Source organism: Triplophysa rosa, linkage group LG5 (genome assembly GCF_024868665.1).
Source record: "Triplophysa rosa linkage group LG5, Trosa_1v2, whole genome shotgun sequence".
Taxonomy (NCBI): Eukaryota; Metazoa; Chordata; class Actinopteri; order Cypriniformes; family Nemacheilidae; genus Triplophysa; species Triplophysa rosa.
The window spans coordinates 21,702,474-21,729,389 of record NC_079894.1 but is presented as its reverse complement, the minus strand read 5'-3'; the positions used below and the strand labels follow the sequence as shown (position 1 = coordinate 21,729,389).

Here is a 26,916-nt window from a genome sequence, read left to right as displayed (position 1 = left end):
GAAAAATAATAAATAAAAAATAGTGTGCATTTCTGTTATGTTTACCAAATTTATTACATTTCAACACTGTTGTCACTTCAGTAAAACAGTGTTGATTTTGAGTACTTGCATTATTGGAGGGGAAAAACTAAAGTAGCGTGTTTTTGAGAAGTTATCACATAACTACGTTACTTCACCTAAAAGTATTTTCAATTTTTTTCTAATTCTCGTAATAAATCACAGTTTAATTTAGAGACTTAATTTAAAAACTAAATTTTGAGATAATATATATATATATAAATTAACGTGTCACGCTGTGGTAACTTGTGCCGTAGATAAAACTTGGGATTACTTATACCTATTCAACAGGCAGACAGAGCGCACGTCGTCCGCTGTGTTGCGATGCGCGCGCCCGCTGCCAGTCGTGCGCGGCGCCGTTGCTGCGGAATAGACGGGGTTGCCGTCGGCGCGAGAGCGGATACGGACACCCACCTAGAAAATAATGAACAACAAATTTGACGCGTGAGTAATGAAGACTGCGACACGCGGCCGTTATAATGCGTGAATGCATGCTGTATGCATGCGTTTTCCGCGTCACTTTAACGCGGGGCGAGGGAGAAGAAAGAGATAGAGTGAAAGAGGTGTGTCTGTAAGCTTTGGCATGGGCTGGGATATCACCGTGTTTTGGTGCATGATCAGACTCTCTCGCTTTGGTGGCAGAATGAATCGGTTTTGAATGAGTGCGGTCAATGCATCATGCCGTCAGAGGCCCCGGAGCTGCACGCGCACGGCCTTCGAGCCGAGAACGGATCACCGGGTACGCGTGCGTGTGAGCAGCGGGGACAGGTGCTCTGCGACCCGGGCACAAACTCTCTTCTGTTGCCGTCCTGAAGTAACGTTATAGTTTGCTAATAAACAAAACTGTAGTAGATCACTGTAACATTCAACTAATATGTTTGTAAACTTTTCATGCACAACGGGGTCAGATAAAGTACACTTCTTTACAAATATTAACCGTGCTTTTACTACTGTAACCATAGCTTAACTATGGTATTTGTGGGAAAATCAGAGTAACCACAAATTTGCTATGGTCTCATTACAACCATTTTTAACCATACTGTGTAGTAAAATATGGTAATACACATGGTAATCAATCCACCCAAAAAACATGGTTTCTACACTTTTACTATAAAAAAACATTATAGGAGGGCTGTAACTCGGCCAGCTCAGACTGGGCATGTAATGTCATATATGAACATTATTATACAATAATGGCAAGCTTATGCAGTTGTTTTGTCTCTCTTTTAGCCTAAAAGATGATGACAGCGGAGACCATGACCAGGACAACAGCTCACCGAAAGACGGGGAAAAGGGAAAAATTGACGACGATGAGAAAGATTCAAACACTACAGAAAGAAAGGTGCGTGTTCAATACAAATTATAATTTTCTTTTAGATTTCTGATGCATGTGAATCGTTTTACGTGAGGTGTGATGCATTTATACATAACTGTGCATGTGTATACAATCTCAGGCGGTGGTGCCAGGGGCCGATGAGCACCCTCTTCAATACAACTTCTCATTTTGGTATTCTCGCCGCACACCGGGACGGCCGACCAGCACGCAGAGCTACGAACAGAACATCAAACAAATCGGCAGCTTTGCTTCGGTGCCTACATATCTATTTATGCACACAAACTCAAATTGACACAGATATTTATTCACATTTATCTAATGCACTTTGAAACGCTTAGTTAGAATGCCGTAATGTAGATCACGATTTACAGCTGTCCTGTAATTGTAGGTGGAGCAGTTCTGGCGTTTTTATAGTCACATGATCAGACCGGGCGATCTGACTGGCCACAGCGATTTCCACCTGTTTAAGGAAGGGATCAAGCCCATGTGGGAGGTGAGTGTGACATGACAATTCTCTTTTTGAAATCAGCTGATATAAATGAAATCTCTTAAATTTGTGCCACTTGCAAACATTGAACGCTGATAGTCCCGCTCCATAAAATGTTTCTAGGATGATGCTAATAAGAGTGGAGGTAAATGGATCATTCGGCTTCGTAAAGGTCTGGCGTCCCGCTGCTGGGAGAATCTGATCCTGGCCATACTGGGAGAACAGTTCATGGTGGGAGAGGAGATCTGTGGGGCTGTCGTGTCCGTTCGCTTCCAGGTACTGCTGCATGCTACATCTCATTTTCAGTTATATATTGGTCTCATATTTTAGTTTTATCGATACTTCAATTAAGCTTGATTTAGCATTTTTCCTTATATTTTAGTTTTTATCTTATTTCATATTTTGCACAATGTAGCTGACCAGATACACATTTCACTACACGCTGTTTACCTTTATTATTGTGTGAGATTAGCTTTATAATTTTTTCAATCTGTATTAATGTGACTTTGTTTAATTCTCAATCTGCGTCTGTTCTGTTTAAAGGAAGATATAATTTCTATCTGGAATAAGACGGCCAGCGATCAGGCCACCACTGCTCGCATTAGAGACACTTTACGCAGAGTTCTCAATCTGCCTCCTAATACCATTATGGAGTACAAAACACACACTGACAGCATCAAGTGAGTTATGGGACGCCCACACACTTCACACATCTCGGCCTATTCAGAACCATATTAATTGAAGCTATAAGCCTGTGGATGAGAGCAAAATCTATATCATGTTTTATACACGTTACAATATAATGAATTATACATACATTTATAACAGCTACAGAGTTATATAAAGTATTATGATGTCAAAGAATGGGTGTTACATTTTTAAACCAGCAATAGTGAAAGCTTCTTGTTTTTGTGGAGTGTTGATATTTTGTGTAGTATTTGTTCATATTACTGACTTTGCGTTTGTGTGTGTTACTTTAGGGCCTGGGAGGATTTTCATGGTCTAGTAAACGCAAGTGGAGGTCGCTAGTGTTTCATCCTCAATGTGTGTAACATTTATACACCCATCATATGACTTACACATACCACATGTCATTTTTAAGACAAATCTTTACAAACACACCATGCATATTGTGTTGCCAAGCTGCTGTCTTTACAACACATACACAGTGATTGGTCTTATTGCAGCTGCTAAATTTATTCTCATTACTTCAGCTTCCATATTTCATACATCAAATGTTCACAGTATATTTTTCCCATATCTACATTTCTAGGGTAATACTCCCAATGAAGAGGACGTGTCCATCGACAGTGACTGGATCATTTTCTTGTTTAAAAAAAACGAAAGGGATCTCATCGGCATGAGAAGTTTTACCGCTGAAAGCATCTGGATGTTGTTTTTAGAGTCATCGGAATACATCACCTGAAAGCTCTTACAGAAGAAACCAAATCATCAAAAAGCATGTTTTGGACCCTACAGACGTTGAGAGTAAAGTGGGTGGAGCCAGCTGGACCACAGAGCTCAGCCGCTGCGATATGAACTAATGGCTGGGAACTGCCACAGTTGTCTAAATAAAATAACACGCCCCTGAGTAGTACAGACACACAGCAAAATCGCCAGTGTTAAAAAGGGTCAAATTATTTGACTTTTGTTTTTAACACTGGCGATTTTACCGTGCACATTTACCTGAATTAGCACTTGATTAACGCAGTGTCCAAAAAAAGCGAAAAGACGGATTTTGTTTAGGTCACGTGAGGTGGAGGTTGATGGGAATATTTTGCTATAGTGCAGTATTTTAGCTACAGTGTTGAGAGTTGTTTGAAATTAGAACTGTTGTACAAAAAAGAGTTATATTTCTATTTGAAAAGATCTATAATGCAAACTTTATTTCTTGTTGATGGAGTGTAAACCCAAAGGACAGTGCCCTCCTTGAGGCGAGTACCATGGGTACCATGCTGCCTGATTCACTGTGCCTGGTCTTCTGGCCAAAACACATTAACGCCGATTTTCAAAATCGCTCTATATCCTGGCACTCCGCTGGTGATTTTACAATCAGCGGAAATCACTCAAACGTATTGATGGATAGTGTTAACACATCTGGAGTTACTGGGGATTCTGGTATCAACACCTTAACTGCCTGAAATTCAGTGCTGGTGCTGGACAAAGTTGTATTTGAGGTGCAAAAGGAGAGAAAATGTGGTTTATGATTGATCACAGCAATAAATGTTGATTATGCATCTGCTGCTAATTTTCAGCTGTGGTGTGATTCACTGGTAATGTAATATTATTTGGGTAACATGCATATTGTATCCATGCTTTTTTATCAGGGTTTTAGTATTAGTATTTAGTTGGGTTACGCTTTATTTTGAACCGATGGACATATTTATGTTTATTCTGCATAAGCATGAGAATTTATCTATGTTGAAGTTGCCCAATTTATATTTTTAAACAAACGTATATGTGACCCTGGACCACAAAACCATTCATGAGGGTCAATTTATCGAAATAGAGATTGATACATCATGAAAGCTGGATAAATAAGCTTAGGACCAGTATAGGACCATATCTGGCCGAGATATAACTAATTGAAAATCTGGAGTCTTAGGGTGCACAAAAAAAATCACGAGCACACAATACATCATCGCATTGATTCACTATAAGTTCGTGTTGTTTACATTATGCACGTACGTGCCGATTGCCAAAAAAACAGACATATGACCGCGTGCAGTTCATGTCCGGCATCTTTTAGCACTGGGACCACTCCATCTATCAGTTTCAAATGATCTGCAAATCCAGCGTTATAGCCACCATTTATATAACATCCTTCATTTAAATGCCGTGAACGAAAAAAACCACCTCAACTTCTCTCAGTAACGCAAGAGTAACTAGCTGCAGCTTGCAGGCCCACGGCGCAGCCGATCTTGACACTGCACAGCCAATCTTGATGGTAAGCGGGTCTTCCTATCGCTCGTCGGTTGATGCGTGGGCGTGCTTTTCTGGGAGAATTGCCCAATAAGGGACTAAGAAAAGTTGTTACGAAACAGATTTTCATGTTCGAAAAAAACTTTCTGAAACCTATACGAAATACTAAGTCATACGACCAACTCGTTTTTTGACAAGTTGACCATGTCAAGCATGAGAAGACATTTTAACATTGTAAATAAGTCAGAATGCATGAAACACCGTTAAATCACCCCTTTAACACAACACAAATCATTCATGTAGTCCCAACTTGAATGGGTTAAAGTTAGATGACTGAAAAAACTCATGTTGAGACAGCATTCTTTTATTGTGTTAAATTAACCTGTTTAAATTAAGTCAGTCGGACAAGTAACAAAATTATTTTTTCAGTGTAGCTGTCATAGAAACATGATGCAGTGCAATCCATTTAGCTATGATTCACACATTTCATAATGCTATCTTCACACAGATGTGATGTGTCCGTGACGTTTGCAGTCCAGAAATTTTTGTTGTTCCACTTAGCTCATCTCAAAAAACATATGATTCTGTAAACAAAAAGAGAGAAAACAGCAGATTTTGAAGCGCTTATGCAGTTTATAAGTCTGTATTCTTCAGCCAGACCAGAATCTGTGTTGGTGTCTTACCAGAAGAAAGGTAGCAGCTAGCAACAGCACTTTGACTTTTAGATTCATTCCTTGAGGTACTAAGAAAGACAAATGTTTTTAATAATCACCCTATAGAGGCTCAAATGAAAACAGTATTTTAAACTGTGCCAAGATACACTTGCACTTGCTATGAAAGTGGATATTAATCTTACCATCCAGTCCGAAATACTCATGATCCATGTTGCATTCTTCTCTATATCCAGGCCACCTCTTCCATATTCGCCCAATGGTCTCACCAATAGTTGATACCACCTAACATCTCAAAAAGGAAACAGTGTCATTCTCATCGCAATGTACTGTATGTGAAGGGGGGACACTAAAAACTACAAGCTGGAGAGGTTCTGACCTGGAGCTCCTGCTCGGAGAGACATCGTGTGTTATAGTAGGAACCCTGAATCCTCACAGTCGAGATGCCCTCAGAGTCACAGACCTCAAAATATGGCGTGAACATACTCCACCTGATAAAAACCAATCAAATTCTTTGTTTTGTTTTTGGCGTTTTGCCTTTAATTGTACAGCTTAGTGATAGAGAGGACAGGAAGGGAAGTGGGAGAGAAAGAGAAGAGGGTGGGTTCGGGAAAGGACCACGAGACAGGAATCGAACTCTGGTCGCCCGATGCGCAACCGCGCCACGTGTCGGAGCGCTGCACACGAGGCTATCGGCTCCGACGTTCAACAGTCTTTTGATGAGTCTCATATCTGTTTTATGGTGAAAAATATGTAGAAATGCAACAACGTATCAGCCACCAAATTTTAAAAAAAATGTAGACAATCATATTTTCTAAAGAATAAAAACCTCTGATGCAACAAACCAATAGTTCATTAACTGATAAACGTGTCTCTGGTGTACTGAGGAAAATGAGGTTATGTTGATGTGTTCATAACATTTCAAAGTTTTTAATTGCATTCTCATAACGGTCAGAGTTTTTCCTCTGACGCAATTCTTTATTACACGCTGGTGACCTCCTCTGACATCTCACAATACTTGGCACCAGAATAAAGAGGGGAAAGGGAAGAAAGAGCAGAGAAGACAAGAGGATCAAAAGAATTGAATGTGGCTGTGATGTAACACAAAATAAATTAAACACTGCTAAAAAGTTTTTCCCTAATCAGTGTTTTATGTACATCAGCATTTCTTATATTTTAGGTGTTACGTTCTAAACAATACTCTATGGTAAAATTACAGCACTCCAAGTTACATAGGCCTATACTTTCCAAGAAAAATTCCAACAGCCAATACTAGTTTAATGCTAACAAATGTCTTGAACTATAGGCTTCATAAACTTTAAAACACTGGTGGAGTAGCTTTATCTTTCTTTTTTTACATGTGCATCTTCCAGATTTATGGCCACATTCAAAACTATGGCTTTGTGAGTCTGCTGATCTCTACCTTTGATAGACTGTCCCGATCAGTTGTCTGTCAGGCGTGAATGCTCTCATTTCCATCAGGCAACATCCAAGCCAGCACACCTCTGCTCTCAAGGGCCTCTCAAACAAAAAGACGCATTCTGAATCTTTGTCAAAGCCCTGTAATGAGCATGAGCGAGCTGGACCGCAGAACTGCACACAAACACAAGAGCTCTCTACCAGAGAAAGACACACTGCGAGTTATTCACATACACATCATTTCAAAGAATCTTTACAGAAAACCATACATACAGTAAGTGTACTTACACACCTAATGAATTTAGTGTGTTAGGTGAGTGGATTCTTTTTAGGCAGTGGATTGAGAATGTGATGTGCATCTTGTTCTTTATATTTACCCTCTACAGCCACAAATATTTGATCTCTGGTTTCTGTGGAAATGCTGTATGCTCTTCGGGCTACACACTGTGGACCTGAGAGACGCAACAAAGATACATAAGCTTATTCGTAAACATCCCAGTAAACCTTTCAGTATTTGTTAATGATGGAAAAACAGGTCATTCAGTTGTAAATGTCTTAAACCATATTCCTTATCAGTTATAGAGATGCTTTCTTTCTAAACATGCCGAAGACAGTCATATACAGGTTTTGAATGACATGAGGGTGAATAAATGACAGAATGTTTATTTTTGGTTGAACTATGCCTTTGAATTAGCATTGTCTAATAGTTCTCCTAAAGTAAGTTGTATTTACTATCAAGTCTGTAAACTAAAGTAGTGTAATCTTTAAAATCTTCAGCAACTACCAAAGGAATACCACAAAGCCTATGTCCAAAAATGTATATAAATATTTTAAATTAACTTGAAAATATCCTGCTTTATGTTTAGATGTATAGTAAGCATCTCACCTTGCAGCTCTGGTCTGGCAGTAATGTGGAGTCGTGTGACTGTTCTCAGTACATCTAGTTTTCCAAGTCTTTTATCCTCACTGTCTATCTCTGTCTCTTCGGGACTTGCAGCCTGGACCACGAGAGAAACGTTCTGCGGTTCATCTGTAGGTCTAACCTGCCTGTGGAAAGCCCTGAAGATCATGTCAATGTGTTTCTCTCTCTCTAGACCAAAGGGAAGAGGTTGAGTGGTCACAGATGAGAAGGCCTGGAGAGAGAGAGAGAGAGAGAGAGAGAGAGAGAGAGAGAGAGAGAGAGAGAGAGGAGGTAAAACATGACATTTAAATGTCAAAGTCTTTTAGACAAATGTTACTTTATGAAGTGACTATAATATTTCTTAACTTTAATGCAAGAGGGTTAAAAAACAGCATTTTGCGTTTACAGTTTTGATTTTTCTAATCAATTTTATAATTTGCGAAGGGTTGGTAAGAATTATTGAAATCTATTTTTAACCGTAAAAGCATAAAAAACAGCAGTAAGCTACAGTTGCGTATATCTGATCTAAAAATTCACAGACATAACAGAGTATTTATTATGCAGATATATTTTATACAGTGTATCATATGAGAAGCTTCTCTTACCATTTTACCAGTTTCTTCTCAAAGTTCTTCAGAGTCATGAAGTTTCAAGGGCTTTTGGTCAGGTGTACTAAAGGGTGAAGTAAACTTTAAATGGTGTGTGTTAGTAGCTCTGATGCCTCCCCTACACTGAACACCCCCTCAACCCCATCCCTCTCTTTCTTTCCCGGATCTGGTCTTTGTGAGACAGAAAAGTACCAGTCAGCCATGTAATGAAGATCCTTTTCAAGTCAGTGTGTGGGGGGGGGGTAAAGAGTCTTGGATGTTATCTAAAGTAAGGCAACCACACAGATATATTTTGTAAAATTACTTCATAAGCTACACTGGTTATTGTTGAAGGTATATGGGGTCATATTTTTGTTTTATCTATAATGCAAATTGCATCAGTGTGGCTTTTTAATGAAACTTTGAGCAAAGTGAAAGATCATCATTTAATTCTTTTTTTTCATAAAAACAACAGCTGTTGAATTAATACATACATTTCAGATGTATGTTCTTACGTTTTGCTAATAAAACATCGATGTGTATACAGATTTATATATACAGATATCATGTATACAGACAATAATTAGCAAATAACTTCATGTATGAACACATTACATTTATAACTGTAAAAAACTCCTCTAAGCATTAAAATGCTTTCAGATCTGACATTTTCTCCAAATCACTTTCGGTACCCATGACTATAAACTGAAACACTGAAAGTTCTATTTCCTTAGTTTTGCTGTAGCAAAACCTGCTGGTCATCTTTCTCTGAAGTCAACGACGTCCTTCAGTTTTCTATGCTGGTCTAGAGTTTTTCTAGTAGCTCTTCAGTTGTGACGTCCCCAGGTGAGATTTCGGGCAGGTATTTTTTAAGATCTCCAGGGAAAGGCTGTGACGGTGCCTGGTTAAAATGGCCCGTCAAGAAGATTCCAATGGTGCCCAGTATAAACAGCAACACCATGACGATGAAACACATCCTGTCAATCACCCTGGCGACCAGAAACCACTCCTCATTTTCCTGCAGAGCGAACAGAAAGGATATCCGCAATCCACACATCAGCATGGGGTTTTCTGGTATTAGAACGCTAAACCCCAGTGCAAATATTTACTTCTGGGAACAGATGTGCAAATGAGAGACAGTCAGCTTGAGGTTTAGAGAATTCGGGATCAGAGACTCACACTTTGAAAGTCCTTTTGATGTTTGGCACTTTCAGCGATGTGTTTGCAGGAAGCCACACATTGCTGCACTTCTGGTGACGCCAAAGCCAAGCTGGATTCCAGATCCTGTGCTGTGTCTCTTGCCAGACCATTTTCTGAGGTTAAGAAAAAAAAACACATTTAATGCTGACAACCATAATGAAGTGAAGTGTGTATATAAGAGTTTTAGGTGTTTTGTCCCTACTAAAGGGATAATTCAACCAAAATTAAAATTCTTTCATCTTTAAATTACTGTTAGGTCATTCCAAACATGTATGACTTTCTTTCCTCTGCACTGCAGAACACAAAAGAAGATATTTTAAAGAATGTTGGTGACCAACATTCAACAACATTGGCCTCCACTGACTCCTATCGTGTGGACCACAAAACCACTGGGACATTTCTCAAAATATCTTCTTTTGTGTTACACAAACAAAAGAGTCATAAACAGGTTTTGAACAACACTGGGGTGAATTGATGATGACAGATTTTTTTGGTTATGCTATTGTTGGTTAGTTTGTAATGCTTGACTCACGTATTTTCTCTAAAGTGTTCTTCAGCAGTCCTTTCCTCTCCTTCAGCTGACTAAACATCAGCTCCGAGCGAGCCGTTCTGAACATGTACTCATCCGCCTTCGCTATCAGTCCCAGAGAGCTGCGTCTCCTGTGCCGGAGCGGAGTCCCATTGCCCAGGGCGAACATCTTGAAATCCCCAACATCTTCCCTGTTCTCGGGGGTCCAGCGCTGCATCGTCATCCTCAGCAGGCGAGGAAGAATGTTCAGAAAGACCTAGGCAACAAAACATGGAGGAGAAAGAGGTTATATGATTACAGTTAGATTTTTTAATTGATGGACTACTCTTTCGTACCTTTCTAACATTGTTGCTCATGGGGTGTGTGTTTGGAGTTCGTAGTGAAACGTTCAGCACAACCACACAGTTCATCACAGTTACAGTGGTCACGGACATCACAAACATCAGATACCTGACAAAACGAAACAAACATTTCCAATCAGATTAACTCGGTAGGGGCTATAATACGAATATTTCTTCTCTTGAATTAGCTCTTATGCAATTATTTTGTGTCTCAAAGACAGAGTTACTATCAGCTTTCAATGGTTTACCCATATACACCCGACCATGGTCTGTTCATTTATTTATATTAGATTAACTTCTGGCAAGCTGAATTGAAGCTTATATTCGAAATAGTTGAAATTGGTCACTTTACTAGTAAAAGTCAAAACCAGCCTAGTCAAAGCTTTGAAACTTGTTTCTTCTTTTATTTGCTTTGAAAACAGAGAATACGTAGAAGAGAATGTTGTGTAATTAATAATAGACCATCTAGGCATTGATAAAAGGTTTCTCACAATAAGAGGTGATGAAACAGACTCACTTGCCAATAAGAGGCACAGCTTTTGAGGTTTCTGGAACTTTCTTGGCGATAAGGAACAGGAAGATGGTCTGACCCAGCAGTATTGCTATGGTCATGGTGCATTTCTGTCCTCCAGCTATTAGATAGACAAACACACCAGTTCATCAGTAAACACAGATCATAACCCAGTCAGTCATTATCATCAGAGATGATTTATTCTGAGCTAGTTTGATCAAGTGCATTGGTTCGGGTTAAAGAGATTCTCTGACTGTAAAACGTGAATTCTCAACTTTTATAAATAGCATTATACAGTATAATGAATGTACATATTTGCAAAGTCTATTAATCTAAAATGAATCCACCTTCCTTTTAATTTAAGGGTGCATTGAGAACTAAAGCACTTACGCAAAGAAAATATATTTTCCTACATATTGTCAATATGTAAAATTATTTAATATATTTTTGAAAAAAAATTCATACATCGCTAGTATATTAAAATATTACAATATATATTTAATAATAAAGAACTGCCGCTTTTCATATATTGAAAACTTTGTTCCAATAATGGAAATGTATTATTTAATATATTGCGTTATACCTGTATCTTATACAGTATATACATATAATTTGTTTCATAAGGACATACTAAATTATTAAAATTATTAATGGTTCTGACCCAACTTTACATGCCTATAAACTATTTTAGTCAGACATTTCTCATATAGAGCATGATGGAGAGAGCTATAAAGAGACTAAACAGTGAATGCCTAATGGAAATTAAGATGGAGTCTCAATCCAGTTATTTTTGGCATGTTACCATGTGTCTGGCAAAGATGGAGCAAAAACTACACTGTCTGTTGGTAAATAATTCAGCCTGAGCTGAGGGAGATTCATTCAGTAAAACAAAACAAATTTGAATTTCTAAGCTCTTGTTCAAGTGCCAAGCCTGTTACATTCAAGGCACTGACATCTCTTAGCACTGGCTCAAGAATCTGACCTTTGGCTGGCAGGAAGTAGACAAGTAATCCAAGAGAGGAGAAGAGGACGCAGGGTACGATGATATTAATGACGTAGAACAGTGGCTTCCTCTGTATGATGAGGAAAAAGACGATCTCCTGGTACTCCAACTCATCTGGGCTGTATCGTGGATTTACAACGTTCTTAGCAGGGCGGTGCTTAATAATCCATTCCCCATTCTCTGACCAATCAGAACACAGAAGAAATGCATGTTAATGCCTATAAGCACAATCATTGGTTGTCATGTTTAAAGGCGGGGTGTCCGATTTCTCTTAGCCGTTGTTGATGTTCAAATCACCAAAACAAACACACCCCTACCCCATCTTTCGCTTTCGTCAGCGCTCGGCTCGGCTAATGTCCGTCCTGTGCACCTTACTGCTGATTGGCTACAAGGTTGTTTTGGTACTCGGCCCGACTCAGTTGTCTAAAGCGTAATTCGGAAATCGGTTATCCCGCCTTTAAGTCCCATTTCGCCCAAACATATACAGTATTTGTATATGGGTATGTTTACGTATGTTTATGTTCACAGACTGAAATATGTGCTACTGTAGTACCAGTAAAAGCTTCTGGATCAATCTCAATCCATTCCATGGTGATGTTGTCCTCATCTGCCAGCATCAGTTTAATCTCATTAGAATTGTATGTCTGAGACCTGCCAAAGCAATCGAAGTAAAACCCAGTTAAAATATTAAACTACCATTTAGAACAATTACTATATACTTCATTCAGTGGATAATGTTATATTCATAGATCAGTCGTACCTGAACACCATGCTGCAGTTTTGCCAGTCAAAGGGAAAATAGTTGACTTTAATGGCGCAGGAGCTTCGGTAGATGGCCGGGGGCAACCAGTACACGCTGCCTTCAGGATCTATCAGCGCGTTAGTGTAAAGGGCCACCTCGAATTTCCCATCCACACTGCACACACAAAAATTCTGTAATGCACTTGGACCAAAATGCTTAGAAAGAAAAAAGGTTTCACATCAACCACACAGTATAAGAAAACTACACTACTGAGTTCACTTTAACACTGCAAGGTCTAGATGTCATCTGTAAATGAATCTTCATTTCTTAATCACTCACTTGTTTTCCAGACCAACGTCAGGCAGCCAGATGGATTTAGAGGGGAGACGCATGCGAGTGATGTTCTCATAGACTTCAAACCCTGTCCTGTTAGCCCAACGGAGTCTATAATCACGCCATTGCTAGAGAGAGAGAAAAAGAGAGTTGAAAATGTGGTTGGCAGATGTTGTTAAATCTTGCAATTCAAAGTCAGATATTCTGGCTAACATTACTGCTTTTAATACATTTTCAAAGTCAGACAGATCTACAAATTAGTTTCCATAATATGATATGAAAACATTAAACCTACTTCTATACCGAAACCTGTTCACAAAGATTTAAAGCACACGGTTTAGCAAAATTACGAGCCTTTTAAATGGGTTTCTTCAAGGTTCATATTCAAAATAGCCACATCTGTGTCTTACCATCTCAATCCAAACACAAGTGGTGAGCGTCTCCTCTTTTTCATTCTGAATATGAAAAGAGAAAGTTTAGGATAATAAAACCATACAGTGTTACTTATTACACAGGTAGAGTTTTACCAGAGAAATGAGGTTGGTGAGGGTCATCTTGATTTTTACATTGGTGATGTCTTCATTGTGCTCCGATGGCCGTATGTTTTTCTTGTAACCTCTCATCAGATCTCTGTGCAGAGACCCTTCCAGATTACAGACCACAGCTGAAACACACTCAAATGTATTATTTATTATATATATATATATATATATAACATATATAATTCCCATAATCAGTGACAGACAATAAAAACAATTATGACTTCTTATTAACATATATATTAAGGAACTCTGAACAGTAGCCCTAATGTAAACATTCACTAGGATTAAACTCGATTCTCTAACAATTGGCTTCAAATTTAAATTATGAATGATCCGACTTCATCTACACTGTAAAACATTTTTGGTGGATGGCTTAAGTTTTTAAGTACAGTCAAATTGGCAAGTAAGTCATTTCAACTTAGTTTTGGCAAATGGTTGAATTGATGTAATTTATCATTTTAATGAGTTGAAGTAATGTAATAACATTTTAAATAGTCAATTGAAAAGACTTGTGAAACCAACTGAAACCAACTTAAAAACTTAAGGCACCAAAATTGTTTACACTCTAAACAAAGCGTGATCATTCACAGTAGATGATAACTGAATGTTTGTGTGCCATTAATTATTATTATTTATTTTTTATTAATTCTTTTTTTATTTATTCACTGGGCTGACAGCATTTGTGGCTGCAAAACTCAAAGTAGTACAAAGTTTGACACTTTTCTACATCCAAAATGTAATTAATTAAAATCATCATCAGAAAAAAAACAATGAAACGTCCACATATGTCACCTGGGCCTGCTCATCACTCTTTGGTGAAGCCAGTTTCACACACCCAGTACTGAAATCAGTGCATTTTCCATTCATCCCATGTGAATTCACCCTCAACACACTGTCTTACCTGAAGGCAGAAGAAAAAGAAAAATCCAGATGACTGTTGATGTAGAGATCAGACCCATGTCTGGTATCCACAGAGCAGCATTAGAGTGAATACGTCTCTATATCAAAGTACACGTCCAGAAGCAGCACCTGGCCTGGTGGGTCAAACACAGTTGTGTGGGGAGGGATTATGGGAAAATGGGTGTGGTTTCAAACTTGAATCCACATTGTTATTTTCAGAATGCTCACACATTCTGTGCCCATACAGCTCTTCGCATTGTCAGCTGTCACCATCCACACATACTGTACACTCCCAACACACACACACAGTATATCGCAGACATTGCGTCCAACAGGTCACAGAACCCATGCTGCCTTCACTCTTTCTCTCTTTGTTACTCTATGTGAAGTATAGCGCTGAAAGATAAGGTTACAGTATTTTCCCACAGGTCAGTTGGTCACAGATGGTGTGCCCTGAGATGACGCCTGTCATCATTGTCCTGTGTTTACCCCTGTCTAGTGACTGCCGTCTGCTAGACTAAAGACTCATGCCACCATGAATTCTATACACAAATGCTTTGGTTTTAGAAAAGCAAGTGAGAGTATTTTAGATGATGTTTTGGGAAATAGCAAAGATTAGATGACACACACGTTAGACCTTTTATCCCCCTCTATCAGCAAAACTATATGTGGAGGCTCATCCATAAACTGTAAAGTGGGTGCTAATAGGGACTTCCGAATATAATCTGCTGTGCACTACTTTGCACTTTAAACCTCTCTGAAATGTATATTTATAAAAGCCTAAGAGGATATTGAGCAGAAGATACATTAGGACATTAAAGGAACAGTTCACCCAAAAAAGACAATTCTGTCTTCATTTACTCACACTAGTTGTTCCAAATCTGTATAAATTTCTTTGTTCTAATGAGCACAGAGAAAGATATTTTAAAGATATAGAATTCTTGTAACCAACAAGTTTTTGGCCGCCACTGACTACCATAGTAGGAAAAAATGGCTTTATAAATGTCTTTGTTCTGTTTTTTTAAATATGCAGTTCTGGAGCACTTTTGACAACCAGTGTAATTTTTCCTTCTAGTCAATGGTGGTCAAGAACTGTTTGATTACAAGCATTCTTCCAAATATCTAAATGATTACCAGGGGCGATTCTAGGTTTTCAATATTAGGGAGGCTCAGCCTCCAATGAGGATATATAGCGCCACACTCTAAGCACCACATACTGTATACATTACTAAAAATAATAATTAAGAAAGAATATGCAGAACTGCTTGTAATCGCGGACGACACAAAGAGTCATCACAACTTCTCCATTCAACTGGGCTCATCAACCATTACATCTTCCAGAACGGCCAGAAACCTGGGAGTGGTGATCGACGATCAGCTTAACTTCACTGATCATGTTGCCAGCACCACCCGGTCCTGTAGATTCATCCTCTACAATATTACGAAAATTAGACCTTTCCTATCCCAGCATGCTATGCAAGTCCTAGTCCAGGCTCTTGTTCTGTCCAGACTGGACTACTGCAATGCGCTACTGACTGGACTTCCAGCTTGCACAACCAAACCTCTACAAATGATCCAGAATGCGGTGGCAAGAGTGGTCTTCAATGAACCGAAGAGAGCGCACGTCACTCCTCTCTTCACTAAGTTACATTGGCTCCCTATAGTCGCTCGAGTCAAATTCAAGACTCTGCTCTTGGCCTACAAGACCACCACTGATTTGGCACCCTCTTACCTTCACTCGCTAATGCAGACTTATATACCCACCAGATCCCTACGCTACACCTAACAACGTCTTGTGGTGCCATCCCAAAAAGGTAAAAAATCTCTCTCACGTACCTTCTCGGGATCGGTTCCACATATATGGAATGATCTGCCCGCTGCTACAAGATCATCAGATTCTGTAGCCATCTTTAAGAATCGGCTGAAAACACATCTCTTCCGTCAGCACCTGACCGATCAGTTCTGACTTCTATCTCTTTTCTACTCTTTCAAAAAAAAAAAAAAAACCTTGGCTCTGTATACTGTGGTAGGCTATGTGAGACCAGTTTTCTTTTATTGCACTTATGCTTTTTGTTGTCCTTATGGTGTTCCAATTGCTTCCATTGTTTCCCTCATCTGTAAGTCGCTTTGGATAAAAGCGTCTGCTGACTAAATGCAAATGTAAATATGCAGAAAAGCATAAAGACAAGTTATTGTTATTCAAATGAATATCACATTAATCGGTCAATCTGCAACATTTATAATTCAAAGTGACAACAACAGCCACAAATCCATATAATAAATGTCACAATCAACTACTGAATCATGATTTAGCAGGAATAACTTGATTTGATGTTCCCCTGCCATTCATTCTGATTAGCACGAGCGCTGTCACTCCTGTGCATGACTGCGTGTTCATCTATCACATCCACAATATGTTTTAAATTAATAATAAAAACACTGAAGCGTCTGAAAAACGACAAAGAGCTTCTAGGTACACTTTTGTTTCCTCTGAACTCAGAAGAATGAATAACACACACAGCCGCACCAGGCTGAACTACAGTAACTCTATCTGCCCGTCGACGTCTTTCCGGGCTGTCAAAACTACCGTCATCTCTCTATAACTTAGGTGCAGAAAAATCAAACAGCACATCATGAATGACACATTTCTGTGCGCTACAATATCATCATGATCGTTTTCTAAAGTATGTCGTCATTGGTGTGAAGTGATGCTTTCATTTTGCTGGAGGTAACAACTAACGTTAGTTAACGAGGGGTGAACGCAGACAAAACTTCTTTACAGTGGATGGGGAAGGGTCTTGTATCGCTCCCGCATCATATTAAACTGGATTTATAACAAAGAATGGCAAAAATGCAGATGTCATGTTAATGCACACACCTTGTGACGTTACTCTGCTTATGACGTTCACTCCAATGTGCTGCTGTGAACTGAAGAATGCGCTAAATAACGCAGCCTAACGCCGTTTTCATAATAAGAGTTTTAAAAGGGACTATAAAGCGCTCTCGAATTCTTGTACAGATTACATTATTACTCACAATATTTTAGGGGGGCTAAGATAGAACTTTAGGGGGCTTTAGCTCCCCTAAAAAGGGCCTAGCAACGCCACTGATGATTGCAGAATTAAAGGTGATATACTAGACGAGATCAGGATTTTGTAGGGAAGGCAGGGTTATTAAGTGCTAATGTGACATGCCATTGCTGAAGTATCCTGGAGAATCTTTAATAGTCTCTCTGAAAGCCTAATGGATTAGCATCACTTCCAAAGAAAGAATCTGAGCGGCGTTTGCCAGTAATTCAGAGACACAGAAGAGCACAATTAGCACAGTTCCCGTATCCAACAACACCTCACGCTGTCGCTCACAGATCAAACCGGAGCCAAATAAAACAGCTCTCCTGTGTTCTCTAAAGCTGCCTACTGTTGACAGAGATGCTCAGCTGTGGAGGAGCGGAAGACTTTTATGTGCGGCACTCAAGCTTGGCTGCTAGAAATCTGGCAGAGGTAAACAAGCATTTATTCACCCTCATTTCATTCAAAATCTGATTGTCTTTATTTTGCAGGACACAACCAAATATATTTTGAAGATCTTTGGTAACCAAACAAGTCTTACGGATTTTAAATAAGGATGAAAAAATTATGCCAGAATTTCTGTACTCATACTATTTTCAGAACAGAATAGAGCAGAATATGTAAATTGGGAGGTTGCTTGAAAAGAAGGAATAACAAATACAAAAGAATGAAAACAAAGAAATGAGAGGTTGGAACAGTAAGACAAGGCAATTTTTGTTGTGAGAAAATACAAGACAAACATTGAATTAAAGTTTGAACTCAAACTTTAATTTTGATATTTTTCCATAAAGATTTAGATTATATAAAAATACAAATACTTAATGCAAATAAATATATAAAGAACATCAAATATAATATCTGTACAGTTTGCAGGTGGGGCAGTAGGATCAACCTATGCTCCTGCTGAATAAGTTAAGTCAGGGTGGACATAGCGTCACTGTCAGGTCAGGTCAGTCCTAGATTGCGTTGACCAGATGGGATCGTTCATCGTCCAGAAAAGTGCCAGCTGTCCTGCGCAACTCATTCTGAGAGGCAGAGCTGTTGAAAAGCGATCCCTTTGTGATCTGGGTTTGTAATGTAGGCAACGCCTTACAGCATCCAGTTACAGCATCATTTCCCCTTTCATTTACGTTTTGAGAGCATCGATGGCAACGCCAATGATGCGTGGCATGCTCCGGTAGAACGCCTCTGTCTCCAGACCCACCAAGCTGTAAAAGGTGAAAGGTCGCCCACCAACAGTAGCCTTGATCCGTGACTGATACAAACCGTGGTCATTCTTAGAGTTTAGGTCAACCAGCACCTGACACAACACACACAATGCAAAATTAAAATACTTACAGAGCATAAAAACATTTTAGGTTGTTACACGTAACTAGTTTTATGAAACTTTTGACACACCTCTTGGAAGGTCATGTTGAGGTTGTTAGAGGGAACAGCCAGGATCCAGCTGTACATCTGCTTGGTAGTGCTGACCAGCTGAGCAGATTCAGTTACTCCTGAGCAAACTACACAATGCATAAAAAAATTTGAAATAAAAATTAAACAAAAGCTTGTTTGCTTACTTGGGAGTAAAATACCAAAATCAACTGAAAATTATACCTTTTTCATTCGTTGCTTTCTTCCTCCTGCGACGGACTTCTGGAATAACATCAAACGCATCAGGCTGTATATTTACATACTATTCTGAAATATTTAAAAATGTTCCAAGTTTAATATTAAGATACTACATTTACTAAACTTAGATTTAGAGTAGTTTCTCAGCTTTCCTCGATTTCTCTAAGAAATTGCTTTAAATATTTTTACTAAAACCAACTGTGGCGCTTGAAGAAATGATTAGCAAGCATCCCATACTTTCTTGCTGAGTAATAAATCTAGAAAACCAGCTGGCTATTCATATCTTTCATTATAATATCCTTCCTATTTATAACAGAATTGCAATTTTTAGGTGAACTGTTCTTTTAAACTATAAGAACCCAAATCATATTTCATAGTCTTACTTTTGAAGAGTGCCTGAGCATTCTGGGTAGGAACAGAGTTTTTATCAAGCAGTGATTCAGCAGAGCCCAGGGTTCTTAACGGTAGAGCAGAAGTTTTCACAGATGTTGTATCCATATTCTCTTGAGTGTATGCGGTCATCACTGGACTTCCTGTGACACTTCCTGTGAGAGCTTTAAATATCTGAGCAGTGTTATCCTGTTGTGGTATCCCAGTGATGGGAATGTTGAAATTCCTCTGAAACAGTCGATATTCTAAGTCTGGTATGACAGGAATGCGGAGTGACTCCAGTTTGGAGCGCAGGGCAGCAATGGAGGAGCGAAGTGCTCTGTCTAGCTGATGAACAGGTGATTTTTCAGTGTCTCCATCCTGAAAATGTTATTTAAAAATCAGTTTATGGTTATCTGTCCAAAAAGTTAGTAGTTAGTATGTTGCTTCATCACAAGCAAAACATCATCTGTAATTACAGGAATGTACCGGTATAAAGAGTTGCTCCTCCTGAGACAGTTCCTTGGAGTTCTTCAAATTATTTTGTTGATCCAGATCTTCAGCAATGTCTCTGAGGTAGTTCTCCCAGTGGTCCACCAGGGGGCCCACTTTCTGGAAGAGTGCTGGCAATACTACCTGCTCTTTGAGAATAATAAATTGATAACAAAAATAACAAATTTAGGATGAATTAAGATCCTGAATTATGATGGTAATTTAACTTATACAATATACCATACTTAACCAGAGAAAATGATGACTACTTTTTTCTATTATAATACTGCCTTCTGCAGAGCACTGTACTGTACTCTCCATCTTTTCTCAGTCTTGCCAATAAATGTACAGTGTAGAACAGTTTAATGGCTGTACCTGTTTCAGGTGCGTCTCTGCGTTGTCGTGTCATATGAGCAGAGTTGTAGACGTTCTCCACCAGCTGAGGAAGAGTCTGCGTGAAAAAGATCAGATCGACATTGTCTCTAATGTAGTCATCGGCCCTCTGAAGCAGGTCCAACAGAGTCTGCAGGAAGGAATGTAACTCTACAGAGAAAAAAGGATGGCAAAAAGAGAAATAAGGACTCTTACAAAAAAGAGTGCTATTAGTAAACAAAACAAGTTATATAAGTATACTTTCAGTAAACTTATACATTTCTATATACTGTACTTCTATAGAAATACAGTATAATTCAAAATTGCAATTCAAAATGATGTGACCCTGGACCACAAACCAGTCACAACGGTAAATTTTTCGAAACTGAGATTTATACATCATCTGAAAGCTTTCGATTGATGTATGGTTTGTTAGGATAGGACTATATTTCGCCTTTGAAGTTGTCCATCAGAGGAGCTGTAGGAGCTATCTTATAAGCTCTAATAAATTCTTCTATAACACAAACTGCATCACTTATAATGATAACCTGGGCAACTTACGGCACTTCTTAAATCGGCTTTGGCATTTGTCCTGAGCGAGTTGCTGGCAGTCAGAGGGGTCAAGAGTCGAAGGGCAGGACAGTGTGTAGAAGTGGCAGAGGGCAGTGAACTCTGACATCTGTTGCTCTTCAGACAGATCGGTTGTCTTAAGCAGCTCAGGACATGTGGGCTCTCGACTCCCAAGGGATTCTGAAATGCGAAGAATGTAATTCCAAAAATTGTGTATTTAAAACCTTTCAAATAGAAAGAAAGTTAGGTTGGTTTAATAGTGTGCTAGTGTGTATGTAACAACAATAACTCACTCTGTATCTCTGTCATGACCCAGTCAGAGAAAGCAGTGACCCGTGTGTACACCCCAGGCTTTCCTTTCTCCCCACAGCCATCACCCCAAGAGGTGATGCCAAAGAGCTGAAAACGTCCCGATAAACGGTCCTGGAAAATCAGTGGTCCTCCTGAATCGCCCTGTGCATATGCAAGGTGACAGATACAGGTGAGATGTTTTAAATCCAGGTTTGAGATTATGTTTAGCCTATATATAAAAAATGGATGTTTCTTAATTTACATGTGGTGTTAATAAGGCAAATGAAATGTTTTTAAAGCACATGAGATGTTTCTAAAGCAGGTCTGGTGTTTACAATGCATGTGATACCTGACATGAGTCAATGCCTCCAGACAGGTACCCAGCGCAAAACATGGTGTTAGTGAGAAGCTCCTTTCCAAGTGCATTGCGACAGGTGGTCTGAGACAGCAGAGGTACCTTCGCCTCCATTACCACATCTGCAGAGGGACCGTCTACACACAAAGAAAATACAGACATTGCATTAAAAACTATATTCAGCCTTAAGCCTTTCGAAAATGTCAAGTCATGTGTATTCCCTTACCCTCATACAGCGAACCCCAGCCGGCTACCAGACATGGTGTACCAGTTGGTGGATCGAGGTCAGAGGGCAAACAGACAGGTGTGACCCGTTCAGACAGAATAACCGGAGAACTGAGCTCAACCAGAGCAATGTCATTATTGAATGTCTTTGGGTTAAACTACAGTGAGAAAGAAGAGAGATGTATTTAGTATAAACATATTATGTGTTTGTTATTAAATTTACTTGCAATTCAATTGCAATTTTCATACATGTACATTTTTTCATTCTGAGTGAAGTTTAGGTAAACGGAAACATTTGTGAATTGTGTGATGTATTTACCTTCGGATGGGTGATGATGCGATTGACCTTCATGACCTGCTCATCGGGGTCGGTTTTCGTTAGATCAAACTCCCCTACCACAGCCGTCCATGAACTCTCACTGCGACTCCTAATCATAAAAGTTGTACTTATATTTCATTCGTCCACACAATCATTTGCCAAAAGAGGTTGGGCATTAAACGGGCAAATGGTGGTGTTAGGCAGGATGCTGAGGCGTTTTTTTTTCATAAATATTCAAATGAATTCCAATTGCAGGCCGCACTTTTTTTTATCATTAGGTCCGACTGCAGTTGTGCATTTCAGCTTTTTTATATTACAAGGGCAATCCAATTCGATTTTAGAACCAGAACTATGATTTTACAATACAAAAGAATTGTATACTCTGATAAACCCCTCCTTTACAAAAAACGAACAACATCTCAACTTCAAAAACTTTGGAAAAGCAAGAGGGCCATTTTGTTTGTTTTCTTACCCAGCAAAGCAGTGGGTAGCAGTGACGACCCAAGAGCTGTCCACCAACACACCTCCACACATCAGAGCCCCGTCCTGCCGAAGGTTTACCAGCCACGGCCAACTGCCAGGTGGGGCACGAGACCCTCCCATGATACGAGAGCGAGGCTGTGTCAGATTTTGCATGATGGACAGACGCTGACCACAGATAGCTGCATGAGGGCAAAGTGTGCATCAAGTTAGACAAATGAGCATTCGTTAAAAAAGTATAGCATGTTGGGGTGATCTATTCCTTGTATATGTGTGTGTTTACCCTGTGTCGTTGTTTGTGTGGCCGGCTCCAGGTTATGCATGGTGTTAAGTAGACTGCAATGCAGGACACGAGCGCTGCAGCTCTCCCCCATGACTCTGATGCACGAGTCTTTGTTCAGATGAGCAGGTGTGCAGCGGCGTCTGTAGAAGCCACAGGCTTGACTGAGCAGCCAGCTCCGCTCGCCTTCATAGGCTTCCTGCTGAGCATGAAAGATCGTCTCACAGCTCGGCTCCGACTGTGTTGCGTCCAGAGATGCTATGGAATGGCCATCACTATTACTACAACTTAAATTCTTCAGATTCAAAGAGTTATGAATGTGAAAATGCGTGTGCTCATGCCTACCACAGGTGCCTGTTTGCTGTCCACAGTCCTGAAACAGACAGGGCACACACCCTCTGCAGCCCGCCTCCGCCTTACTGCGGTCTGATACGGCTGAATCTACCGCAGACAGGGCGCGGGACAGAGCTGCCTCCATCACTACAGTTCCTCTTTCAGACAGCACTACAGAGAGAGACGTGAGAGGACATGGCTCAAAACAACCACAAAGCCAACCAAGCAAGCATGTGCTATGTTGAAAACATTAAAATCAGGTTTGCACAAATAAAAAGTGTGAGAAATGTTTAGACTTGCAACTAGGAATAAACCTGGAACTGACTTGTGGTTTTCTTTGTACTAGGCAAAGACAACATAGTTTTGCTATAATAATTGCTCTAAAATAAAGACCAAATTCAGTATCACTAGGGTACTGAAGGAATGAAAGGGAATGCTTTCACACGAAACAAATCGACACAAACATCAGGGAAGCCATATTCATTCGGGACTTCTGGTTCTTTGTGCAACAAAAAATGGTTCTTCTATGGCATCGCTGTGAAGAACCTTTTAAGCACCTTTATTTTTAAGAGCGTAAGACAACTTCAGCAATTTCTAGAACAGCAACATAAGATCTGCACCTGACAAGTAAAGCAATAGATCTGAACACCTGGCGTACCTTTGAGTGCGCTCTGTGGCATCCTGTAGATCTCCCTCACTGGTGGTGCTCCACCACACCAACCAATCAACAGCAGCAGCAACATCAATCCCATGATTCCACTCACCTGTCACCAGGTGAGTCTTCCTAAGGAAAACAAATTTTGTATGGACAGACTTGTTGAAAATCCAGGTTCCTTCCTGCTGTGCAAAAGATGAGTCACAGATGCGCACATTGACACACTTCGGATTCTTTCACAAAGAGTGCGCTGGGTGTTTCCCACCTCCTGACTGGCTTAGCTATCTCCCACAATCCCTCTTTAAGAATCAGTTTGTGACGGATGCTGATGAAACGATTGACGTGCATGGAGTATTCCTGTAGATATATGGAAGAGCACCACTCTTTAAAGGGGTGGGCGTGCAGGGCCAATGCACTCCCAGCGGAATTCATGAGAGCGAATCGAGAGGAACTTGCCAAGGCTGGAATTGGTTTAGTTCAGTGGTGAGAGAGAAAAAGAATAGAAGGGAGGGGAAAGAAAGAGACGGGTAGGGGGCGGGTCATTTGAATTCATTAACGTTGGAGGGACGGAGAGAGAGAGCATCTGTCATTCAGCCAATCTCTGAATGAGAGCATTGTGCTCCTCCCCAAGAGTTCATCAAAGCGAGCGAACGTGGCGATCACAGGCACGCCGACCTCCTTGATCACTTTCATGCTTTTATGTGCTCCATTAAACTATTGTCAGTTCAGATCATTGCATCTTTCTCAGTTCAGCCTATCCTCGTTGCATAAATACATACAACATTAAATAAACAACAACTCATCGTTTGTTTACTCAGTACTGGTTTGAGGGTTCATAGAAAAGTTTGTTATACTTCCAAATTTGGTGGTTATCCCTGCAGCTTTCACAACAATGCAAAGGATGTCAAATTTCAAGCAATTACATTATTTTGCCTTAGTTTAATATTTGGCTTTTACAATATTAATACCTGTAAGAAAGGAAAAAATTGCAGATGAGATTACTTCATTATAGTATATCTAAATTATTTCCCTTAGACATCAAGGAGATTAAATGGAGAGCAAGTGCAAACTTTAAATGAAGAAACTTTTGCTGAAGTTTCCTGCATCTCTGATATTCCTCCCAAGAAAAAACACATTTTCAGAAGAGATCTCAACAATATCTCAAACTGAGGCCAGATTTTCTCTATCAAATGTCATTATTGCTGAAGATTTAATAATAATAATAATTCCTTACATTTATATAGCGCTTTTCTGGGCACTCAAAGGGTATCTATCCTCTTTTGGAAGGGGGGAAATCTCCTCAACAACCACCAATATAATTTCAATATAATAATCTCATCAAATCTTCTCCCATATTCAAGATTTTTCCAACTCCACATTATTTTACCTATACAGTCTACATTTATTTTACACCTCTAAAAACAATTCATGTAGCTTAGTAAATATCACAAAAATAACATATTTTTATATTAACTTAATAAAGTATTTTAAAAGCATTTAACTTATTTTTTCAGTGGAACATATTTAACAAATGATTAAAAATACAACAGTTAATTTGTCTAAAATTTACATATATTATTTAAGTTTGTTTAATGAAAACATTAGTATTAAATTAACAAATTATATTTTTAATATACACTTAATATTTTTGGTGAATCTAATAGAAATACTAATTCCCTTTCGAGGGAACTCAACACTGCGTCATGGAATGACTCTATGGGGGAACGCCAGCAGCGTGACTCGCGTGAAATTGTGTATGGAACTAACTCGCGATTTATAGTCGCGAGGAGATGACGTCACGGATGACGTCATGAGTGACGCGAATACCGGAAGGTATAAATAGACCGCGGTAAACAGCGACAACTCAGCTTCTGCCATTTCAGCAAAGCGCTCTGTGTATGTGAATGTGTCTTGTTCCTTTTCTAAAGTTATCAAAGAGTTGAAATAGATAATTTTAGTAAAATGAGTAAGAGAAAGTTAAATTATAAACCGTGTGCTATACCCTGCCCTAGATACATTACTGGTGGGGATACACATGAGTTATGTGTAGAATGTTTGGGAGCTGAGCATGCTAAGGCAGCTCTCGAGGGAGCTGCCTGTGAACATTGTCTGTGGTTACCCCTCAGAACGCTCAACTCCCGTGCAGCTTTGTTTGATGAGTCAGGCAAAATCCGCAAGCCTCATGGTTCGGGACCCGCTTCTGTCGAGGCGGCGCGGCGTCTCAGATCATGGGGCTCGCAGATGGAGCTTCGTGGGGGTGCTGAGACGGCTTCTGCCTCTTCTCAGTCCCCCAGTCACAGTGCTTTCGGGAGGGATTCGGGAGCCCGCATGGCGGCTTCTCCCGCCCCGTCCGAGAGCTCTATGCACTGCTCTAGTTTTGAGGACCAAGAGAGTGCTAGTATTAATACAGATATATTAGAGGAATTTCATGAAATTCCTCTTTCCCCTGGGTATGAGGAGATTGTGGAGGTTGTTGCCCGGGCGGCAGCAAAACTGAATGTTGACTGGCCCATAGAGCAAACGGAGGTTAAGCCCGCTAGCAAATTAGACGAAAGGTTCTTAATAAAGCGGGTACAGCCTCAGCGTAGGGGGTTTCCGTTTTTTCCTGATTTACATGATGAGCTGTCTAAATCGTGGAGAAAGCCATACTCCTCACGTATAGCCACCACGTCTGCTAGCTTCTCCACAGTCTTAGGGGCTAGAGACAAAGGCTATGGGATGATGCCCAAGGTGGAAGATACACTGGCAACTTATCTTTCACCAGAAGCGGCATCATCCTTGAAACCCCCAACATTGCCCACCAAACCATGCCGTGTTACGTCTAGTCTGGTGGGCAAGGCTTACATGGCTGCAGGTCGGGCTGGCTCATGTCTACACACCATGGGTCTTTTGCAAGCATACCAGGCTGACTTGCTGGGGGAGATTAAAGAGGGTGAGGTCCTAGATCCTGGGCTACTGTCTGAGCTCAAGACAGTGGCAGATCTCACTCTCCGGGCTACCAAGGAGACAGCC

General features: G+C 39.9%; 4 protein-coding genes across 6 annotated transcripts; 1 reads left to right on the top strand and 3 right to left on the bottom strand.

Moving 5' to 3' along the window:
• The first annotated feature begins 377 nt into the window (after window positions 1-377).
• Window positions 378-4,122, top strand: eif4e2 (eukaryotic translation initiation factor 4E family member 2). 3 transcript variants are annotated; one of them, XM_057335088.1, is made up of 8 exons: window positions 378-501; window positions 1,288-1,399; window positions 1,512-1,646; window positions 1,782-1,886; window positions 2,004-2,156; window positions 2,424-2,560; window positions 2,861-2,924; window positions 3,154-4,122. In XM_057335088.1, exons 1-7 carry the CDS (start codon window positions 482-484, stop codon window positions 2,907-2,909), a joined length of 711 nt encoding a protein of 236 aa, XP_057191071.1. In that variant the 5' UTR covers window positions 378-481; the 3' UTR covers window positions 2,910-2,924; window positions 3,154-4,122. The 3 variants fall into 3 exon arrangements, with proteins under 3 accessions (XP_057191071.1, XP_057191070.1, XP_057191069.1); XM_057335087.1 differs by lacking the exon at window positions 378-501 and adding an exon at window positions 510-796; XM_057335086.1 differs by lacking the exon at window positions 378-501 and adding an exon at window positions 510-825.
• A 1,084-nt stretch (window positions 4,123-5,206) lies between these two features.
• LOC130555053 (phospholipid scramblase family member 5) lies at window positions 5,207-8,502 on the bottom strand. Its single transcript, XM_057335084.1, has 8 exons — window positions 8,399-8,502; window positions 7,779-8,025; window positions 7,270-7,344; window positions 6,897-7,089; window positions 5,853-5,964; window positions 5,659-5,758; window positions 5,486-5,544; window positions 5,207-5,386 (listed from the first exon to the last, which is right to left on the bottom strand). The coding sequence occupies exons 1-8, from the start codon at window positions 8,399-8,401 to the stop codon at window positions 5,360-5,362; spliced, it is 816 nt and encodes a 271-aa protein (XP_057191067.1). The 5' UTR covers window positions 8,402-8,502; the 3' UTR covers window positions 5,207-5,359.
• A 470-nt stretch (window positions 8,503-8,972) lies between these two features.
• On the bottom strand, window positions 8,973-17,379 carry chrng (cholinergic receptor, nicotinic, gamma). The gene is made up of 13 exons (XM_057335061.1): window positions 17,360-17,379; window positions 14,483-14,615; window positions 13,567-13,703; window positions 13,450-13,494; window positions 13,046-13,167; window positions 12,725-12,880; window positions 12,518-12,615; window positions 11,944-12,144; window positions 10,968-11,082; window positions 10,445-10,559; window positions 10,113-10,365; window positions 9,560-9,693; window positions 8,973-9,398 (listed from the first exon to the last, which is right to left on the bottom strand). Exons 2-13 carry the CDS (start codon window positions 14,538-14,540, stop codon window positions 9,186-9,188), a joined length of 1,647 nt encoding a protein of 548 aa, XP_057191044.1. The 5' UTR covers window positions 14,541-14,615; window positions 17,360-17,379; the 3' UTR covers window positions 8,973-9,185.
• A 1,034-nt stretch (window positions 17,380-18,413) lies between these two features.
• prss56 (serine protease 56) lies at window positions 18,414-24,333 on the bottom strand. Its single transcript, XM_057335036.1, has 15 exons — window positions 23,908-24,333; window positions 23,262-23,420; window positions 22,920-23,174; window positions 22,629-22,818; window positions 22,157-22,265; window positions 21,839-21,995; window positions 21,607-21,749; window positions 21,260-21,419; window positions 20,958-21,146; window positions 20,400-20,567; window positions 20,022-20,173; window positions 19,547-19,913; window positions 19,149-19,187; window positions 18,948-19,054; window positions 18,414-18,849 (listed from the first exon to the last, which is right to left on the bottom strand). The coding sequence occupies exons 1-15, from the start codon at window positions 23,999-24,001 to the stop codon at window positions 18,676-18,678; spliced, it is 2,463 nt and encodes an 820-aa protein (XP_057191019.1). The 5' UTR covers window positions 24,002-24,333; the 3' UTR covers window positions 18,414-18,675.
• Between the last annotated feature and the right edge of the window lie 2,583 nt (window positions 24,334-26,916).